Source organism: Mytilus edulis, chromosome 11, assembly GCF_963676685.1.
Source record: "Mytilus edulis chromosome 11, xbMytEdul2.2, whole genome shotgun sequence".
NCBI classification, from domain to species: domain Eukaryota; kingdom Metazoa; phylum Mollusca; class Bivalvia; order Mytilida; family Mytilidae; genus Mytilus; species Mytilus edulis.
The window spans coordinates 4,893,998-4,914,374 of record NC_092354.1 but is presented as its reverse complement, the minus strand read 5'-3'; the positions used below and the strand labels follow the sequence as shown (position 1 = coordinate 4,914,374).

General features: G+C 32.9%; 1 protein-coding gene across 1 annotated transcript in view; it reads left to right on the top strand.

Annotated features, from left to right (window-relative positions):
* Nucleotides 1-20,377, top strand: part of LOC139495387 (uncharacterized) — an 85,877-nt gene that overhangs the window by 50,432 nt on the left and 15,068 nt on the right. Inside the window, exons 10-13 of the mRNA XM_071283693.1 lie at nt 8,890-9,132; nt 9,612-10,100; nt 12,507-12,613; nt 15,660-16,113. Of these exons, the coding sequence (XP_071139794.1) occupies nt 8,890-9,132; nt 9,612-10,100; nt 12,507-12,613; nt 15,660-16,113 (1,293 nt within the window). The remainder of the gene's footprint in view (nt 1-8,889; nt 9,133-9,611; nt 10,101-12,506; nt 12,614-15,659; nt 16,114-20,377) is intronic.

The window sequence follows — 20,377 nt, the reverse complement described above, 5'->3', positions numbered from 1 at the left end:
CCCTTGCCCGAAATTGCGTCTTTCTGTCTTTCCGTAATTCCGTCATTCCGCAAAAAAAAAACATTATACAGAGTTTTTTTTCTAAACGCCTTCAGATATTGGGCTGATTTTTGGTATGTGAGTTAACCATGATGAGTTAGTTATAGGTCAAGCTTAAGTTTCGTTCCGCTCCGTTTATTTTCCCTGAAATTACGGGCTTTGGACTTTGATATATTATTGAAAATCATGGTATACTGATTTTTAGCTCACCTGGCCCAAAGGGCCAAGTTTCGGGCCAAGTGAGCTTTTCTCATCATTTTGCGTCCGTTGTCCATCGTCGTCATCTTCCGGCATTGTCTGTTAACTTTTGCAAAAAACTTCTCCTCTGAAACTACTAGGCCAAATTTTACCAAACTTAGCCACAATCATCATTGGAGTATCTAGAGTAAATGTGTCTAATATGGTGACCTGGTCAACCAACAAAGATGGCTGCCATGGGTAAAAATAGACCATAGGGTTAAAATGTAGATTTTAGCTTATAACTCTGAAACCAAAGCATAAAGAGCAAATCTGACAGAGGTATAATTGTTCATTAGGTCAAGATCTATCTGCCCTGAAATTTTCAGATAAATCGGACAACCCGTTGTTAGGTTGCTGCCCATGAATTGGTAATTTTAAGGAAATTTTGCCGTTTTTGGTTATTATCTTCAATACTTTTATAGATAGAGATAAACTGTAAACAGCAATAATGTTCAGCAAAGTAAGATCTATAAATAGGTCAACATGATCAAAATGGTCAGTTGACCCCTTAAGGAGTTTAAAGTCAATTTTTTTGTAAATTTTGTAGTCTTTCACAAAAATCTTCTCCTCTGAAACTACTAGGCCAAATTTTACCAAGATGGCCACCATGGCTAAAAATAGAACATGGGGGTAAAATGTAGATTTTGGCTTATAACTCTGAAACCAAAGCATTTAGAGCAAATCTGATAAAGGGTTAATTGTTTATCTAGTCAATATGTATCAATTGGACAATGGGTTGTTGGGTTGCTGCCCCACAATTGGTAATTTTTAAGAAATTTAGTTTTTGGTTATTATCTTGAATATAAGTATAGATAGAGATAAACTGTCAACAGCAATAATGTTCTGCAAAGTAAGATCTCCAAATAAGTCAACATGACCTAAATAGTCAGTTGACCCCCTCATAGAGTTATTGCCCTTTATAATTTTTGTAAATTTTAAAAAATATTTTCCTCTGTGTAACTAAACGGCCAAGTTTATTAGAGATAGAGAAATTTTTAGTAGCAAGAATGTTCAGTAAAGTAAGATCTACAAACACATCACCATCATCAAATCACAATTTTGTCATGAATCCATCTGCGTCCTTTGTTTAATACATGTATGCACATAGGCCAAGGTTAGCGACACAGGCTCTTAAGAGCCTCTAGTTTCTCTATTCCCCACCAGATTTTGAGCTGATTTTTGATATGTGAGACTACCATCATGTTTGTGTCCACGTGTGTTTATATTGAAATTGCAGATTTTTCAACTTTTTGGGACGGGCCATTGGTGTCGCTTTGACACATCTAGTTGATAACCTGTCCCTAGAATTTTAATGGCATTCCATGGAATTTTCATGGCAAACTTTTTGCCATGAAAACGACGGAGTATTGAAACAAGCTTTTTCATGGATTCCATTGCATCGAAAAAAGGAGTGTCAAGGATTGTATACTCAGTATTTCCGTTGATGAATGGCAGCGATGGTAAATTACCATGGAAAGTATGCCATCAATGGCCGGTTGACATGAAAACGATGACTACAATTAAAGATTTCCATGGAAAGTATGGCATCGATGGCAGATTGACATGCAAACAATGGCTACAATTAAAGATTTCCATGGAAAGAATGGCATCCATGGCAGGTTGACATGAAAACAATGGCTACAATTAAAGATTTCCATGGAAAGAATGGCATCCATGGCAGGTTGACATGAAAACAATGGCTACAATTAAAGATTTCCATGGAAAGTATGGCATTCATGGCAGGTTGACATGAAAACAATGGCTACAATTAAAGATTTCCATGGAAAGAATGGCATCGATGGCAGGTTGACATGAAAACGATGGCTATAATTAAAGATTTCCATGGAAAGAATGGCATCCATGGCAGGTTGACATGAAAACGATGGCTACAATTAAAGATTTCCATGGAAAGTATGGCATCGATGGCAGGTTGACATGAAAACAATGGCTACAATTAAAGATTTCCATGGAAAGTATGGCATCCATGGCAGGTTGACATGAAAACAATGGCTACAATTAAAGCTTTACATGGAAAGAATGGCATCCATGGCAGGTTGACATGAAAACGATGGCTACAATTAAAGATTTCCATGGAAAGTATGGCATCGATGGCAGGTTGACATGAAAACAATGGCTACAATTAAAGATTTCCATGGAAAGTATGGCATCAATGGCAGGTTGACATGAAAACAATGGCTACAATTAAAGATTTCCATGGAAAGAATGGCATCAATGGCAGGTTGACATGAAAACGATGGCTACAATTAAAGATTTCCATGGAAAGTATGGCATCGATGGCAGGTTGACATGAAAACAATGGCTACAATTAAAGATTTCCATGGAAAGAATGGCATCCATGGCAGGTTGACATGAAAACAATGGCTACAATTAAAGATTTCCATGGAAAGAATGGCATCCATGGCAGGTTGACATGAAAACGATGGCTACAATTAAAGATTTCCATGGAAAGTATGGCATCCATGGCAGGTTTACATGAAAACGATGGCTACAATTAAAGATTTCCATGGAAAGTATGGCATCTTTGGCATTTCCCTGTATTCACTCACAAATGGACATGCAGATAATATTACCTTGTATGATATCGCTGTAGTTCTGTATAGTCATGATAGTTGAATAATATATTCTATTCAAAATAGGACACCTGGAAAGTAATTATCTGCAGGAGTTTTCAGCAGTTTGAATTAACCAGTCGATTCCATGTTAACCTGATTACTTTCAAAATAAAGCTACACCTTTTAAATTTCATTGCCATATATTGCTGGCAAAATAGATTAAAATAATAAAAACTATTAAAATTAACTATGTTTTAATGTAAAGTTTTAAAACATTGAAATGTTCAAAGTTCATTATTGCTATCTGTCGTCTATCTTGTCTTGTGTTCCTTACTTGGCTTCGGCAGATGGCTGATGACCCTGTGGAAAACTTTCCATTTCGTTTGTACGATGCCTAAAAAACAAAAACAAGTTACCCTATTAATTTTTATTCTGAAAAATATCATATATATATACATGTACTAGTGTATAAAAATTAATTAAAAATGTGTTTGATATTTTGAACCACTGGTCTTTGAAACTTTTATCAAGAGATAATGTGTGAAAAATTGGAAATCTTTGTAAGACACACATGTAGATGCTCAGTAACAGTGACAGTTTCATTTTCCCCGATTTAGTTCATGTTCATCGACGTTTTGATTTTGTCTAACATAATAAAACGTCAGTCACCGTCTTTCTACTAACAGTAGACAAAATGGTAGATGAACGCATATTTACCCTTATTGTAAAATTGACCTATAATATTTTTTCATTGTGATGATACGTACATATTGCTGTCATTTTGCTGCTAATAAGTCGGAATTGTAAGTTATTTTGTGTGCTATAAGCTAGATTCTAATAGTCATGTGGAGTCAACTTGTCGGAATGATGGAGAAATTATTGCATTACAATGTCGACTTGCTAACATAAATGTAATGACATAGTATTAAGAAGTCGACATGATAAGTTCAACTTGTTAATTGATTAAGTCGACAACATGTTCATTTGAAGATGAGGTAAAACCACGTGACTGCTGTTAAAAACATAGGTCTACTTTTAAATCGATTTCTATATTTCGTTTGTTAAATGTGCTTCGGTTGTGTGAGTTATTTTGTATGAAAAGGGGGTACGACAGTCAAATATCAGAAAAAAAGTACAAAAAAAAATAATATTTTAGACATAAGGGGGATATAGCCCCCCAATTAAGTAAGGCCGTTTATTTCCATAGTTCTCAAATGGACAAAAAATGATGGAATCAGTATTATGATAAATTTGTAAAGGATTCAATGGAACCTTCTGTTGTATGAGATAGCTGATGTCAGATTGTAATGTTGACTATAAAACGTCATTTTTCCTGTAACATACAAGATTTAAAAATAGGTTTTTTTTTTGTCTGTGGGTGATATATTTTTATCTTTTAGATCAAAGCATCTACAAAAAACAACATTTTTAAAAATCTTGTATGATCTAAAATATTAACTCCTTTAACAATTCATGGAGATTTACAAAACAGTTTTACTTACTGTCCTCTTCCTTAGTATCTATGTCGAACGCAGTGAATTATATGGAAGGAAGCGCACGGGGAAGGTTGACATGAAAACGATGGCTACAATTAAAGATTTCCATGGAAAGTATGGCATCGATGGCAGGTTGACATGAAAACAATGGCTACAATTAAAGATTTCCATGGAAAGTATGGCATCGATGGCAGGTTGACATGAAAACAATGGCTACAATTAAAGATTTCCATGGAAAGAATGGCATCCATGGCAGGTTGACATGAAAACGATGGCTACAATTAAAGATTTCCATGGAAAGAATGGCATCCATGGCAGGTTGACATGAAAACAATGGCTACAATTAAAGATTTCCATGGAAAGAATGGCATCAATGGCAGGTTGACATGAAAACGATGGCTACAATTAAAGATTTCCATGGAAAGTATGACATCGATGGCAGGTTGACATGAAAACAATGGCTACAATTAAAGATTTCCATGGAAAGAATGGCATCCATGGCAGGTTGACATGAAAACAATGGCTACAATTAAAGATTTCCATGGAAAGAATGGCATCCATGGCAGGTTGACATGAAAACGATGGCTACAATTAAAGATTTCCATGGAAAGCATGGCATCCATGGCAGGTTTACATGAAAACGATGGCTACAATTAAAGATTTCCATGGAAAGTATGGCATCTTTGGCATTTCCCTGTATTCACTCACAAATCGACATGCAGATAATATTACCTTGTATGATATTGCTGTAGTTCTGTATAGTCATGATAGTTGAATAATATATTCTATTCAAAATAGGACACCTGGAAAGTAATTATCTGCAGGAGTTCTCAGCAGTTTGAATTAACCAGTCGATTCCATGTTAACCTGATTACTTTCAAAATAAAGCTACACCTTTTAAATTTCATTGCCATATATTGCTGGCAAAATAGATTAAAATAATAAAAACTATTAAAATTAACTATGTTTTAATGTAAAGTTTTAAAACATTGAAATGTTCAAAGTTCATTATTGCTATCTGTCGTCTATCTTGTCTTGTGTTCCTTACTTGGCTTCGGCAGATGGCTGATGACCCTGTGGAAAACTTTCCATTTCGTTTGTACGATGCCTAAAAAACAAAAACAAGTTACCCTATTAATTTTTATTCTGAAAAATATCATATATTTATACATGTACTAGTGTATAAAAATTAATTAAAAATGTGTTTGATATTTTGAGCCACTGGTCTTTGAAACTTTTATCAAGAGATAATGTGTGAAAAATTGGAAATCTTTGTAAGACACACATGTAGATGCTCAGTAACAGTGACAGTTTCATTTTCCCCGATTTAGTTCATGTTCATCGACGTTTTGATTTTGTCTAACATAATAAAACGTCAGTCACCGTCTTTCTACTAACAGTAGACAAAATGGTAGATGAACGCATATTTACCCTTATTGTAAAATTGACCTATAATATTTTTTCATTGTGATGATACGTACATATTCCTGTCATTTTGTTGCTAATAAGTCGGAATTGTAAGTTATTTTGTGCGCTATAAGCTAGAATCTAATAGTCATGTGGAGTCAACTTGTCGGAATGATGGAGAAATAATTGCATTACAATGTCGACTTGCTAACATAAATGTAATGACATAGTATTAAGAAGTCGACATGATAAGTTCAACTTGTTAATTGATTAAGTCGACAACATGTTCATTTGAAGATGAGGTAAAACCACGTGACTGCTGTTAAAAACATAGGTCTACTTTTAAATCGATTTCCATATTTCGTTTGTTAAATGTGCTTCGGTTGTGTGAGTTATTTTGTATGAAAAGGGGGGTACGACAGTCAAATATCAGAAAAAAAGTACAAAAAAAATAATATTTCAGACATAAGGGGGATATAGCCCCCCAATTAAGTAAGGCCGTTTATTTCCTTAGTTCTCAAATGGACAAAAAATGATGGAATCAGTATTATGATAAATTTGTAAAGGATTCAATTGAACATTCTGTTGTATGAGATAGCTGATGTCAGATTGTAATGTTGACTATAAAAAGTCATTTTTCCTGTAACATACAAGATTTAAAAATAGGGTTTTTTTTTGTCTGTGGGTGATATATTTTTATCTTTTAGATCAAAGCATCTACAAAAAACAACATTTTTAAAAATCTTGTATGATCTAAAATATTAATTCCTTTAACAATTCATGGAGATTTACAAAACAGTTTTACTTACTGTCCTCTTCCCTAGTATCTATGTCGAACGCAGTGAATTATATGGAAGGAAGCGCACGGGGAAGGATCCACAAGCTCAATAAAAATAAGATCAGCAAAACCTTTACCGCATAGTAAGCTATGAAAGCATCCAAAATGACATGCAAAACTACACAGGCGCGGAACTAAATAATCTATATGACAAAGAAGCTGACGCCAATACTCAATAAAGTTGTGAGATGTGGTGTGATTGCCAATAAGACAACTAGCTACTAGAGTTTCAATAAGATTTATTGACATATCGACACACTGACAGATCAACACTTTCAGTCTTTAACACACATATATCATCACGCTGATAGATCAACACATTTACAGGCTCATACATCAGCACATTGACATATTGACACACTTACATATCAACATATAACCAGGCTCAGACATCAACACATTGACATATTGACACACTAACATATCAACATATAACCAGGCTCAGACATCAACACATTGACATATTGACACACTAACATATCAACATATAACCAGGCTCAGACATCAACACATTGACATATTGACACACTTACATATCAACATATAACCAGGCTCAAACATCAACACATTGAAATATTGACACACTAACATATCAACATATAACCAGGCTCAGACATCAACACATTGACATATTGACACACTTACATATCAACATATAACCAGGCTCAGACATCAACACATTGACATATTGACACACTTACATATCAACATATAACCAGGCTCAGACATCAACACATTGACATATTGACACACTTACATATCAACATATAACCAGATTCATACATCAACACATTGACATATTGACACACTTACATATCAACATATAACCAGATTCATACATCAACACATTGACATATTGACACACTTACATATCAACATATAACCAGATTCAGACATCAACACATTGACATATTGACATACTTATATATCAACATATAACCAGATTCATACATCAACACATTGACATATTGACACACTTACATATCAATATCACCAGACTCAAACATCAACACATTGACATATTGACACACTGAGAGATCAACATCTTACCAGACTCAAACATCAACACATTGACACACTGACAGATCAACATCTTACCAGACTATAACATCAATACATTGACATATTGACACACTGACATATCAACACATTAACAGACTCAAACATCATCACATTGACATATTGACACACTGAATATCAACATATTACTAGACTCAAACATCAACACATTGGCATATTGACACACTGAATATCTACATCTTAGCAGACTCAAACATAAACACATTGGCAGATGAACACATTAACAGACTCATACATTGACACATTGACAGATCTACACATAAACAGACTGAAACATCTGCATATCGACAAATTGACACACTGACAAATCAACACATTTACAGACTTAAATATCCACACGTTGACATATTAACACATTGACAGGATCATACATCAATACATAGACATATAGACTATCTTGGCATATTGAAACACAAACATATTGAACAACGCATACAGCAACACATTGGCATATTGACACACTGACAGATGCACACTATAACAGATTAATAAATCTACACATGATATATCAACACATCAATATATCAACACATTAACATACTAAAACATCTTCACATTAATACATCGACATACTGACAAATCAACCCATTAACAGATTCAAACATCAACGCATTAACACACTGATATATCAATACATTAACACTCATACATTGACACATAAAAAAAAATGATACACTGACATATTAACTAAAATTTCAGACTCATACAGACTAAATACATACACCTTGACATCTTAGCACACTAACAGATCAACAAATTAACAGACTCGTACATCAACATGTAGACATATCAACACACTTTTAAATTAACAAATTAACGGATAAATTCATCCAAACAGAGATATCGACAAACTCATTTTAACACAATATCATGCAGATTCATACATCGACACATAGACATATTGACACACTGAAATTTCAACACATTAAAATATTCATATATCAACACATTAACATATTAAAACACTAACAATTTAACACATTAACAGATTTCTACATCATTACACCAATAATTCAATACATAAACAGGCTAATACATCAACACATATCCATAAAGACATTCTGACATATTTAACACATTGACATATCGAAAAGATGACATATCAACATATTAACCAACAAATGAGGAAAAATTATCTATGAGTTTGTGTATGGATACATTTTGTTTTCACAACATGAACACATCAAAACTTTCCATTTTTTTAATTTTTTTTTAGATTCCATCGGAAAAGGTCAACAGTCTGCCATGTTAAATCGTTTATATGGGAAGGGCAGCTATGAATCATTTGATATGAGATGCATGGTAACCGGCCAATTTTCTGTTGGGAAATCGACTCTTGTTAAGCTGTTAGCTGGAGAAACTATACCTGATGGTCGACACCCGACTGATGGGATTTCTCTGGTAGAAGGTCGATGTGGCCTCAACATTCAGTCAAAAGAGTGGATTCTTGTTGATCCAGGTGAGAAAGAGCACAAGTAGAATATCTGACCACATTAAAAAAAACTCTATTGCATGGACTGCCCTATCAGCAGACATGTTATAGCACTGAATTAAATAGTTTCACATTGTAGCCATTTTTTAGTGCCTTCTATTCACGCACCATATTAATTCAATATCAAATCTGATTTGTTTATGAAAATCTTAACATTTTACTAATCTTATTAGAAAGATGTGTAGGTTTTATATTTTGAAATTGAATTTAAATGTTAAAATTATTCAATGAATTAACATTATTTTCCATATTTAATAATGTCATCAATCAATCAGTTAAAATATGACTCTTTAAAATGTGTTAATAGCATTATAAATGTGAATGTAACACCTGATAAGATATAATTCTAATCTTAATTACTGATTTTTCTTACATTCTTCACTTCGTTTTGACAGCCTGCAGCTGAGTTTGATTTGATTTGCCTGATGTATTAAATATAATTTCAGACTCTTATAATGCCCTGGATGTTGTGTACAGCAAGGTTTTAATGACCTCTCTGGAAAAAGAGGAGGAGAGTGAACTAACCAAAAAGTTCATCAAAGCTTCAGATACAAGCCCAACTGGTTATGCTAAAGCTACACTTTCCTCTTTGCCCTCAGAACAGTCTGCAACGGCACAATCTCTACCGTCTACGAAATCCTCCAACATGCCTCACACGATAAAACAGATGGAAAATAAAATGAGAACAAGAATGACTAAAGAAGAAATAAGAAAGAAAATGGAAAAGGTCCTCAAAAGTGGGAAGTATAAAATGAAAGTTGGACGTCTTATCTTCTGGGATTTTGGTGGACAATATGTTTATCTAACAACACATCAGACCTTCATGACGTTCCGGGCATTGTTTCTTGTAGTATTTGATGGGAGCAAAGATTTGCATGAACAGGTCCCTGATGTGATGTGTTTTCCAGGGCAGCACATGACGCCAACTCCAGCAGGTAATATGCATGTTATTTACACTTAGATAATGAAAACAGGATACATTTCTATTACAGCAAGGGGATAATTAAAAAACAATTAAAATTGTCTTAATATTTAAGCCTAAATCTAAATGTTTACCAACTATTTTTGTACATCGGAAAGTGCTTTAGATTTTTGAATGAGTAAATTCTTACAAAAAAGGAGCTGATGATTTTATCATAAGCATGAACAGAGTGTTGCATTGATTGACAGACAACATTATATTTTTGCGGTCATATATTGGTATGAAGTTGGCTTCGTTGTCGTCGTCCGAAGACAAGTTGGTTTTTTGCCAAATAACTTAAGTTTAATAAATGGATCTCTTTGAAATATTACCATCAGGTTCAATACCACAAAAGGAAGGTTGGGTTTGATTTTGGGGGTTATGGTACCATCATTTAAGGAAAAAGGGGCCAAAAATAAGCATTTTTGTAACTTCCAGACAATAACTTGTGTGTTAGTGTATGGATCTCTCTTACATTGTACCACAAGGTTCCATATCACAAAGGAAATGCTGGGATTGATGTTGGGGGTAATTGCCTCAAAATTTTTGGAATTAGCGACCAAAAAGGGTAAACAAACATGCATTTTTTTAGTTTCAGGACAATAACTTTTGTGTGAGTGTATGGATCTTTCTGAAATTATACTACAAGGTTCCATATCACAAAGGGAAAGCTGGGTTTGAGTTTTGGGGCAATTGCCCTAAATGTTTAGTAATTTGGGACCAAAAAGGACACAAAAAAGCTTTTTTTCTAGTTTCAAGACAATAACTTGTGTCCAAGTGTATGGATCTCTCTGAAATTGTACTGCAAGGTATTATACCACAAAGGGAAGGCTGGGATTGAGTTTGGGGTGATGAATCATAAGGGGTTCAAAAAATTTTGGGGGGATTTTTTTTTCTGTTTTTTTTTTTTTCTTTAATTTTTTTTTATTTTAAGTTGTTTATTTCTGATATATATATATTTTTGATTTGCTTTTATAGATATATATATATATATCTATAAAAGCAAATAATAATGATATGGCAGGAGATACATACCAAACAGGATATGTGAATTATTATATTAAGTATTGCGCTATAGCAAGAAATCTTCAATTGCACAGTATTGCACAATAGCAAGAAATCTTCAATTGCACAGTATTGTAGATGTGATCTGACCTTAACCTCATTTTCATTTCATTGAGTTTTAGTATTTTTTCTAATACCATATGTAATAGGTCAACTATATTTGGTGTGTGGAAATATTTTATGATGTTCATGTCAGTCTCCATGTATCATCTGACCTTGACCTTATTTTCATGGATCATTGATCAATGTTAAGTTTTTATGGTTAAGTTTGTTTGTTAGATACTATAAGCAATAGTTCCACTTTATCTAATGCATAGATTGATTGTACGGTGAACATGTCTGCCTGACATGCTTCATCTGACCTTGACCTCCTTTTCATGGTTCATTGGTCAATGTTAAGTTTTCTAGGTCATATCTATAAATTAACTGTTTACAAAACTTTTGAATTTTTAAAATACTAAGGTTTTTCTACCTCAGGAATAGATTACCTTGGGTGTATCTGGCAAAACTTTCAGGAATTTTGGTCCTCAATGCTCTTCAACCTCGTACTTTATTTGGCCTTTTTAACTTTTTTGGATTCGAGCGTCACTGATGAGTCCTTTGTAGACAGACCGGTCAACTACATTTAGTGAATTGAATGATTGTTAGGAGTACATGTATTTCTGTTTAGTTTATCTGACCTTGACCTCATTTTCTTGGATCATGCTAAGTTTTTTGTGATAGTTGTAGTAAAACTTAATATTTAGGACTATCAACATAATATAAATGGTTAGTAAAGAAGGCGAGAAATTTCAATGTGTGCACTATTGTTGTTATTCCTTAATTCTATTTTTGTTAAAACTTTGTATTAAATAGCAGCAAAAACAAAAGTTATCCTTACTTGTGTCAAAATATGTTTATTTGTTGTAAAAGTATGTTAAGCAATGTATTGTCAAATTCACAATTAATGGCCTAGTCATTAAGCAATGTTAAAAACAATGTTTTCCTGTAGAAATTCAGATTGTTTTATAATGAGTAAACCAAAAAACATATGTTAGAATGTTTACATACTGATTTCTCAAATTATCTACCCAAAGACCTAAAAATTGTAGTTTTGATGAAATTTTTCTTCATACACCATCCAGATTTATTTGCTTATATTTTATGCCTAAAAAAGTAAGTAGGGGAATGGAATTACTTGTTAAATTTGTTCATGAATTTGTATTCCATCTGCTTCCTTTGTTTAATATTCACATATACCAAGGTGAGAGACACAGGCTCTTTAGAGCCTCTAGTTTATACTTTTTTTATGACAGATTTTGATTTTATTTTGTAGTATTCTTGCAATATTGGGTCAATTCCATCCTGACCTATTGTAAGGTTGTGTATGCAGGCATACCAAAAATCTTGTTTGTTGCCACTCACAAGGACAAAGTACCAATGGTGAGTGATCTTATGTTAGAAATATAGTAGTAAGTCATTGCCATTTGAAACACTTGAATAATGTGTAAAAACTGCTTGCATAATGATAATATTATAATGTCTTAACTTGACCAAACTTCGTATAAAGCTACACTTTCGAAAGAACAAGATCTGATCCTAATTGATTTGTGGGTAATAGACTTAAGATTAGATTACAGGGCCTATAACTAGAGTAGAATATATGAAGAAACATTTATAGATAAGAAAATGATATTGGTTAGCATTTGTATTAATATTCAATTTGATATATCTCATCATGGAGATTCTTTGCCGTGTCACGGTCATGGTCTATTGACTTTAAACAATTGTTCAGTTTAAATGTTAAAGTTTGTATTTTTTTTTGCCTTGTTACTCTCGGGCATGGTCTATTGACTATAACAATTGCTCAGTTTAAATGTTAAAGTTTTTATTTTCTTTGCCGTGTTACTCTCGGGCATGGTCTATTGACTATAACAATTGCTCAGTTTAAATGTTAAAGTTTGTATTTTCTTTTTAAGTCAGTTTTATTTCAACAAATATGTTGACAATATGAGAGTTTAGAATTTAGTGGTACTGCACCATATGCTCATCTTAACAATAAATGTTTCTTCAGTGATGTTAGAGGCCAAAATATTTAAAATTCCAAAACCTAATACGAATATTGATGAGTTTGTGAAGTAAAAGATTGTGACAGGGAATGCATGAGGACGATTCATGATTTGTTTTAAGATAAGTTCAATTTTTATCAACAAAAAATTGAAATTAAACAATATCCTTATGTTCATGCAAATACCCTCTTGACCTGTTTTAGATGTATTGCCAACTTATTAATTGTGACTTATTTTGTTTACTTGCAGGGGTTAAGACATCCACTAGCCCGACGCCCGGGACTACAACATTTAGACCTCGGGCAACCAAAACTTGTAACCCCTTATGCCCGACGGACTAGTAACAAAAAATTCTAGGCATTTCTGAAATAGAAGGAAAAAAATCCCCTCATCACTTTTCTATTTTAGCCAATCAGATTCCAAGAATTTGAACTGATTTTGTACAAGTTTTAAAATAGAACAAATAACTCTGGGTGGATCCCGTACTTTCAATATCGATGTGTCAATACAAGGGGTGGTGTTGTACCTCCTTCTGATTAACTTATTGCAATATAAATGTAAATCCCTTTTGACAGCAGAAACCTGACTTTTGTCAGATATAAATTTGAAACATGTGCACATGTTATGGATGCCATTTTGTTTTTGTTTACATAATGTGAAGAAGCCTCCCGAACCATGAACTAAACATTAACAGTCTTCAGAAAACTTAACCTTGATGCAATAATATTTCATCAATCATGATTATCTTCATTGATATTCAAATGAATTTGATTTGAAGAAATAAAATTTATAACGAATACAGTTTCAGTTTAGAGACTGTGTTCAGGTTGTAATCTATTTATAGCCTACAAATAGCCTACCTGTGATAAATGTAAATATGGACATTACTGTACTTGGTTAATAAAACAATTATAAAAGACCCAAACTATGGATGATGAATTTATTCACATAAATATGTGAGGTCATTTAATTAATTTTAATAATATATAATTTTAAAACTAAAAACAAATATGAGTATTACGTAATTAACCAGCTGATAATTCTTTAACAAAAACATGATGATGTTATTGTATCTGATAAAAAAAAACTCCAATCATTTAACATACCCATGTATTATATAGCAGTGGTCAATGACTTGTATCATCTCCAGATTTGGTCAACTCATTAGATCAGAATATTCAGTGAATATTCAATTATCGATTAATTGAATATATATGCTAAAGGAATATTTTTTGCTGACATAAGTTTTGAGTATCATGTTTGCAAAAATCTACTGTACAATGGATACAAATTGTTAAGTTTATAGAAATCATTGTTATTGTAGCAAACTCTGAATTTGTAGGGCATACTAGGGCTAGCAGGTCAGTTTTGTTTGGCTAGTAATTCTTCCAACAGGGCTAGTAAAACTCTGCTACCAATTAGCCCTGGGCAAGTGAGCTATAACAAAATTTCTAAACCCCTGAAATTGCAATGAGAGTTGTTTAACTATTAACAATCAAGTGATACAATCTTCCACATGCGAAAGTCTTTTAGGAATTAAAATTGACCCTTCCCTCACATGGACAAACCAAATTGATGTGATCTGCTCAAAAATATCATTTAGACTATATCTACTATTGAGGATTAAAAAATTTCTAAATCTAGACTGCAGAAAATTATTCTATATTGGTTTTATCTTGCCACTAATTGATTATTGTTGTTAAGTGTGGAGTAGTTGTAGCAGTGAGGATATTAAAATTACAAAAGAGAGCTGCTAGATTAATACTAGAAACCGACCCTTTCGCTCCTTCTTCGCCCTTATTCAAACACTTAAACTGGTTGACAGTTGAACAGAGAATAAAATATCACAAGTTTGTGATGACATTTAAGTGCATTAAAAATGATGGCCCATCATATCCAACTGACAAGTTTCATTATGTTTCAGGCAGAAATACATACCCCTTGAGAAATGCTGTTCAAGGAAACCTCATACTCCCTAAACCAAAAACAGAATTGATCAAAATCTTTTTTACGTATTCGAGACCATTCTTGTGGAATAATTTGCCAATACCGTGAAGAAATATTACAAATGTTAATTCTTTCAAATACAACATTTATAACAGATCAATTATTGAAATCAACCTAGCTGTATAAATAATATTAAAAACTGATTATGTCATGTTTATTTATTCATCAAGTTGTAATGAACATTATTATCATACTTGATTTTTTATACTAATGTATGCAATGTATATGTTTGCATTTTGTTTGATTTTTCATGATGAGGGCCTCAGGGAAGATTAGCTAATTGTGTAACTCTCTTAAAATAAAGTATTGTTGTTGTTGTTGTTATTCCACCATTGAAGATGCATTTAAATCACCAGGTGTGCGATACAGTATCTTTACAGTGTATTATTCTGTCAACTTTTTATGTTGAACAGGAGAATATTGAGACCAGACGTGAAGAGCTTTACAGAGGAATTGAGGAGTTGTTTAAAGACCACGAGGGAAAACATCATCTGGTCCTTAGACCTCTAATATTTGTCAATGCCAAAGATCAAGCCGACCCAGAAATAGAAGTTCTGAAGAAAACAATAACAGAACTTACATTCGACCACCCATGCTGGGGTGAAAGAATGCCCAATGCTTGTGTTCCACTAGAGCTAGAGATCGCTGAACTAGTGGCAGAAGGAAAACAAATAATGTCATTGGCTGAAGTTAAAGAATTAAATGCTATCAGTGAGGTGTCTGTCCTGTCCCCTGAGCAGTTGACTGATTTCCTACATTTTCATCATTCCCTGGGGAAGATTGTTTATTTCGATACCCCCCAGCTGAGAGATAATGTAATGATCAACCCTCTTCTTATGGTGGAAGTTATGAGATCTTTTATCACAGGTGTGTATGTATTTTCATTGTGTAGTGAATATATATATTGCAGGTAAAAATGTTCCAATATTCAAAAAGTGTTTACCTACCTTTTATTAGAGCGTGACAGACTGTTTGATAATATCCTATACTAATATTTGTGTTGGTATGTGAGAACTTTTATGTAATATGATTAGTAAAAAGATTAATCTTTTTTTTATCCACAGTGTTAAAAATTGTGAAATGCATGCAATTTTTTAACAGATTTCTGAATGAAAATGTCGTTTTTTAATTGGTGATGTACGGCAGCAGGCAACCGAGGAGTTTACTTAGATACTTAGATTAAATTTGAATTGTGTGGCGTCACTTTTATTATACTAGAGTTATGTCCCTTTAATTTATAAATGGGTAAATTGCTGATTTTTTTTGTTTCCATTTCCTTACTTTATCTTGCCTCAACCATTTCTTTACTTTCTATACTAATGGGACTCGTCTTTATTGATGTTAACTGATTACTCAGTCGCCTGTTTAAAGCTACAACCCAACAATAAACTTAGTTTCGTATCTCTGATATACGATGCTAGTAGTTATTTGCGTACTGTACAGTACATTGTAATTGTAGAATTATTATTAGTTGTATATATAAAATCTGATTAAAAGTGATTTAAGATGACAAAAAATATAAGATTTTGAAAGAATGATGAATTATTAAACTTAGACGTATCGTTTTGAAGAATACACCAGTTGTGTAAAATGGTTACCATATCACACAAGATGGCGGCCACTAAAAATTCAACGAACAAATATTCCTCAAAGTTTAAATATCAATATTTAAAAGACGAGAAATCTTTTGAAAAACATGAAAAGCAGTTTGCAATGACAAAATGTATAAAATTTCATAAAAACGATTTTTTGTTAAACTTGAATATATAGTGTATTTGTAGTTATGTAAAATACTTCGTAAATGTGAAATGATTTGCTATAAAGTCAAGTGACATCAGCTACAGCCGAGATCAGTCTGATAATGTGTATAGATATCGTTATAAGTGACTAGTCCCGTTAGTATAGAAAGTCCCTGCATCAACCAAACTTTATGAATTCTATACAAAATGCTTATTACCACTAAACAAAAATCAAGTTTGAATTTTGGTGCCTTCCCTTTTACCATTCTAGAGTTATGCTTCTTAAAAATGGAAACAATGCAGAATTTTTCGTTTCTGTTCTCTTTCTTAAGTTTACTTCATCAAAATTTTATGAAACTTAAATATAATATATTTTTTTTCAAGTTAAACTGAAACTGATATTTATTTAGTATAAAGGTATCGGTATAACTATAGAACTACATGGTTTCAAAATATAAGATATATTTGAACAACATGAACAATGCTAAAAAACTTTGAGAATGCAAGTAGTTCTATCTCGTTATGAGTTGATTTCCAACACAATTATGTTTTGAGACAATGTGTAGTTTTTATATATTTAAACTGAAACTCTTATACTAGGCTTTTTATAGAAGGTGAATGTAGACGTGGTTAGTGTGACATTCAGTTTCACTAAACTAACATACATTATTGTTTAGGGACCAGCTGATACACCCCTAGGGTTGCGAGATTTTTTCGATGTGTTGGTGTCCTTTGACTGTTTTTGTGTTTTGGTCTATTTTTCTTAAACTGTAAGTAATAGGTCAACTATATTTGTTGTATGGAAGCATTGTTAGCTGCACATGTCTGCCTGGCATGGTTCTTCTGACCCTGACCTCATTTTCATGGTTCATTGGTCTTTGTTTAGCTATCTTGGTTAATGTTAAGTTCAGTGACAGTTGTAATAAAGCTTTATACTTAGGACTTTCAACATAATATCAATGATTAGTAAAGAAGGCGAGACATTTCAGTGTGAAACACAATTGCAAAATGGTATAAGTGCCCATAATGATGCCTAGTGTTACAAATTATTCATTGGTTCCCATTTTTGAAATATTTGTCAAAAGATACAAGTTTTATACACAGATTTAAATGAAACTTGTATTTTGATGGAAGATATCCTGGATTAATCAATTGTCTGAAAGTCTGCAGACATTTATTCTTCATAATCATGAAATATCAACTATTAATACTTAGTTCTCCCATCATGTTGTAACTGCGTCACTTTCTATTTATATTAGGGAACAAATTTTATCCAGAAATCTGAACCTCACCAATAGAGCAGAAATTCCTGCTAAATTAAACCAAACAGTGAAGTTGAAAGAAATTTTTACGGACACCATCACGAGTTGGTTGACTGTTATGAAATATTAGTTTCACAGATGATAACGGATTATGTCGTATCTATGGCAACGTCAGTTTATGAGTATGAATGTCCCTCTGGTATATCTCGCTCCTGTTTTATAATATCATATTTGTCTGTTTGTCTTTTTCTTTTTTAGCCATGGCGATGTCAGTTTATGAATTTGAATTGTGCCTCTGGTATATTTCACCCCTATTTTATAATATCATATTTGTCTGTATGTCTTCTTTTTTAGCCATGGCGATGTCAGTTTATGAATTTGAATGTGCCTCTGGTATATTTCACCCCTATTTTATAATATCATATTTGTCTGTTTGTCTTTTTCTTTTTTAGCCATGGCAATGTAAGTTTATGAGTATGAATGTCCCTCTCGTATATTTCGCCCCTATTTTATAATATCATATTTGTCTGTTTGTCTTTTTCTTTGTTTGCCATGGCAATGTCATTTTTTGAGTTTAAATGTCCCTCTGTTATATTTCGCCCCTATTTTAATATATCATATTTGTCTGTTTGTCTGGTTCTTTTTTAGCCATGGCGATGTCAGTTTATGAATTTGAATGTGCTTCTGGTATATTTCACCCCCATTATATAATATCATATTTGTCTGTTTGTCTTTTTCGTTTTTACCATGGCGATGTCAGTTTATGAGTATGAATGTCCCTCTGTTATATTTCGCCCCTATTTCATAATATCATATTAGTCTGTTTGTCTTTTCTTTGTTACCCATGGCAATGTCAGTTTATGAGTATGAATGTCCCTCTGTTATATTTCGCCCCTATTTTATAATATCATATTTGTCTGTTTGTCTTTTTCTTTTTTTGCCATGGCGATGTCAGTTTATGAGTATGAATGTCCCTCTGTTATATTTCACCCCTATTTTATAATATCATATTAGTCTGTTTGTCTTTTCTTTGTTACCCATGGCAATGTCAGTTTATGAGTATGAATGTCCCTCTGTTATATTTCGCCCCTATTTTATAATATCATATTAGTCTGTTTGTCTTTTCTTTGTTACCCATGGCAATGTCAGTTTATGAGTATGAATTTCCATCTGTTATATTTCGCCCCTTTTTTATAATATCATATTAGTCTGTTTGTCTTTTTCTTTGTTAGCCTTGGAGATGTCAGTTTATGAGTTTTAATGTCCCTCTGTTATATTTCGCTTCTATTTTATAATATCATATTTGTCTGTCTTTTTCTTTTTTAGTCATGGCATTTTCAGTTTATGAGTTTAAATGTCCCTCTGGTATATTTTGCCCTATTTTATGATATCATATTTGTCTGTTTGTCTTTTTCTTTTTCAGCCATGGCGATGTCAGTTTATGAGTTTCAATGTCCCTCTGGTATATTTCGCTCCTATTTTATAATATCAAATTTGTCTGTTTGTCTTTTTCTTTTTAAGCCATGGCTATATCAGTTTATGAGTTTGAATGTTCCTCTGGTATATCTCGCCCCTATTTTATAAATATCATATTTCATGTATTTGTCAAGGAAATAACCACATTCAGTGTATTTAACATAATAGTCTCCTTTACATATACGATCACAGCTTGGGAACTTACCTCAAAATTAATAAACTACCCAATGTATTTGATGTATAATATATTACCCGCCGAAAAGGATCACAGCTTGGGAACTTACCTCAAAACTAATAAATTACCCACCAAAAGGGATCACGGCTTGAGAAGTTACCTCAAAACTAATAAATTACCCACCGAAAGGGATCACGGCTTGAGAAGTTACCTCAAAACTAATAAATTACCCACCGAAAAGGATCACAGCTTGAGAAGTTACCTCAAAACTAATAAATTACCCACCCAAAAGGATCACAGCTTGGGAAGTTACCTCAAAACTAATAAATTACCCACCGAAAAGGATCACAGCTTGGGAACTTCCTTCAAAATTAATAAATTACCCACCGAAAAGGATCACAGCTTGGGAACTTACCTCAAAACTAATAAATTACCCACCGAAAAGGATCACAGCTTGGGAGCTTACCTCAAAAATAATA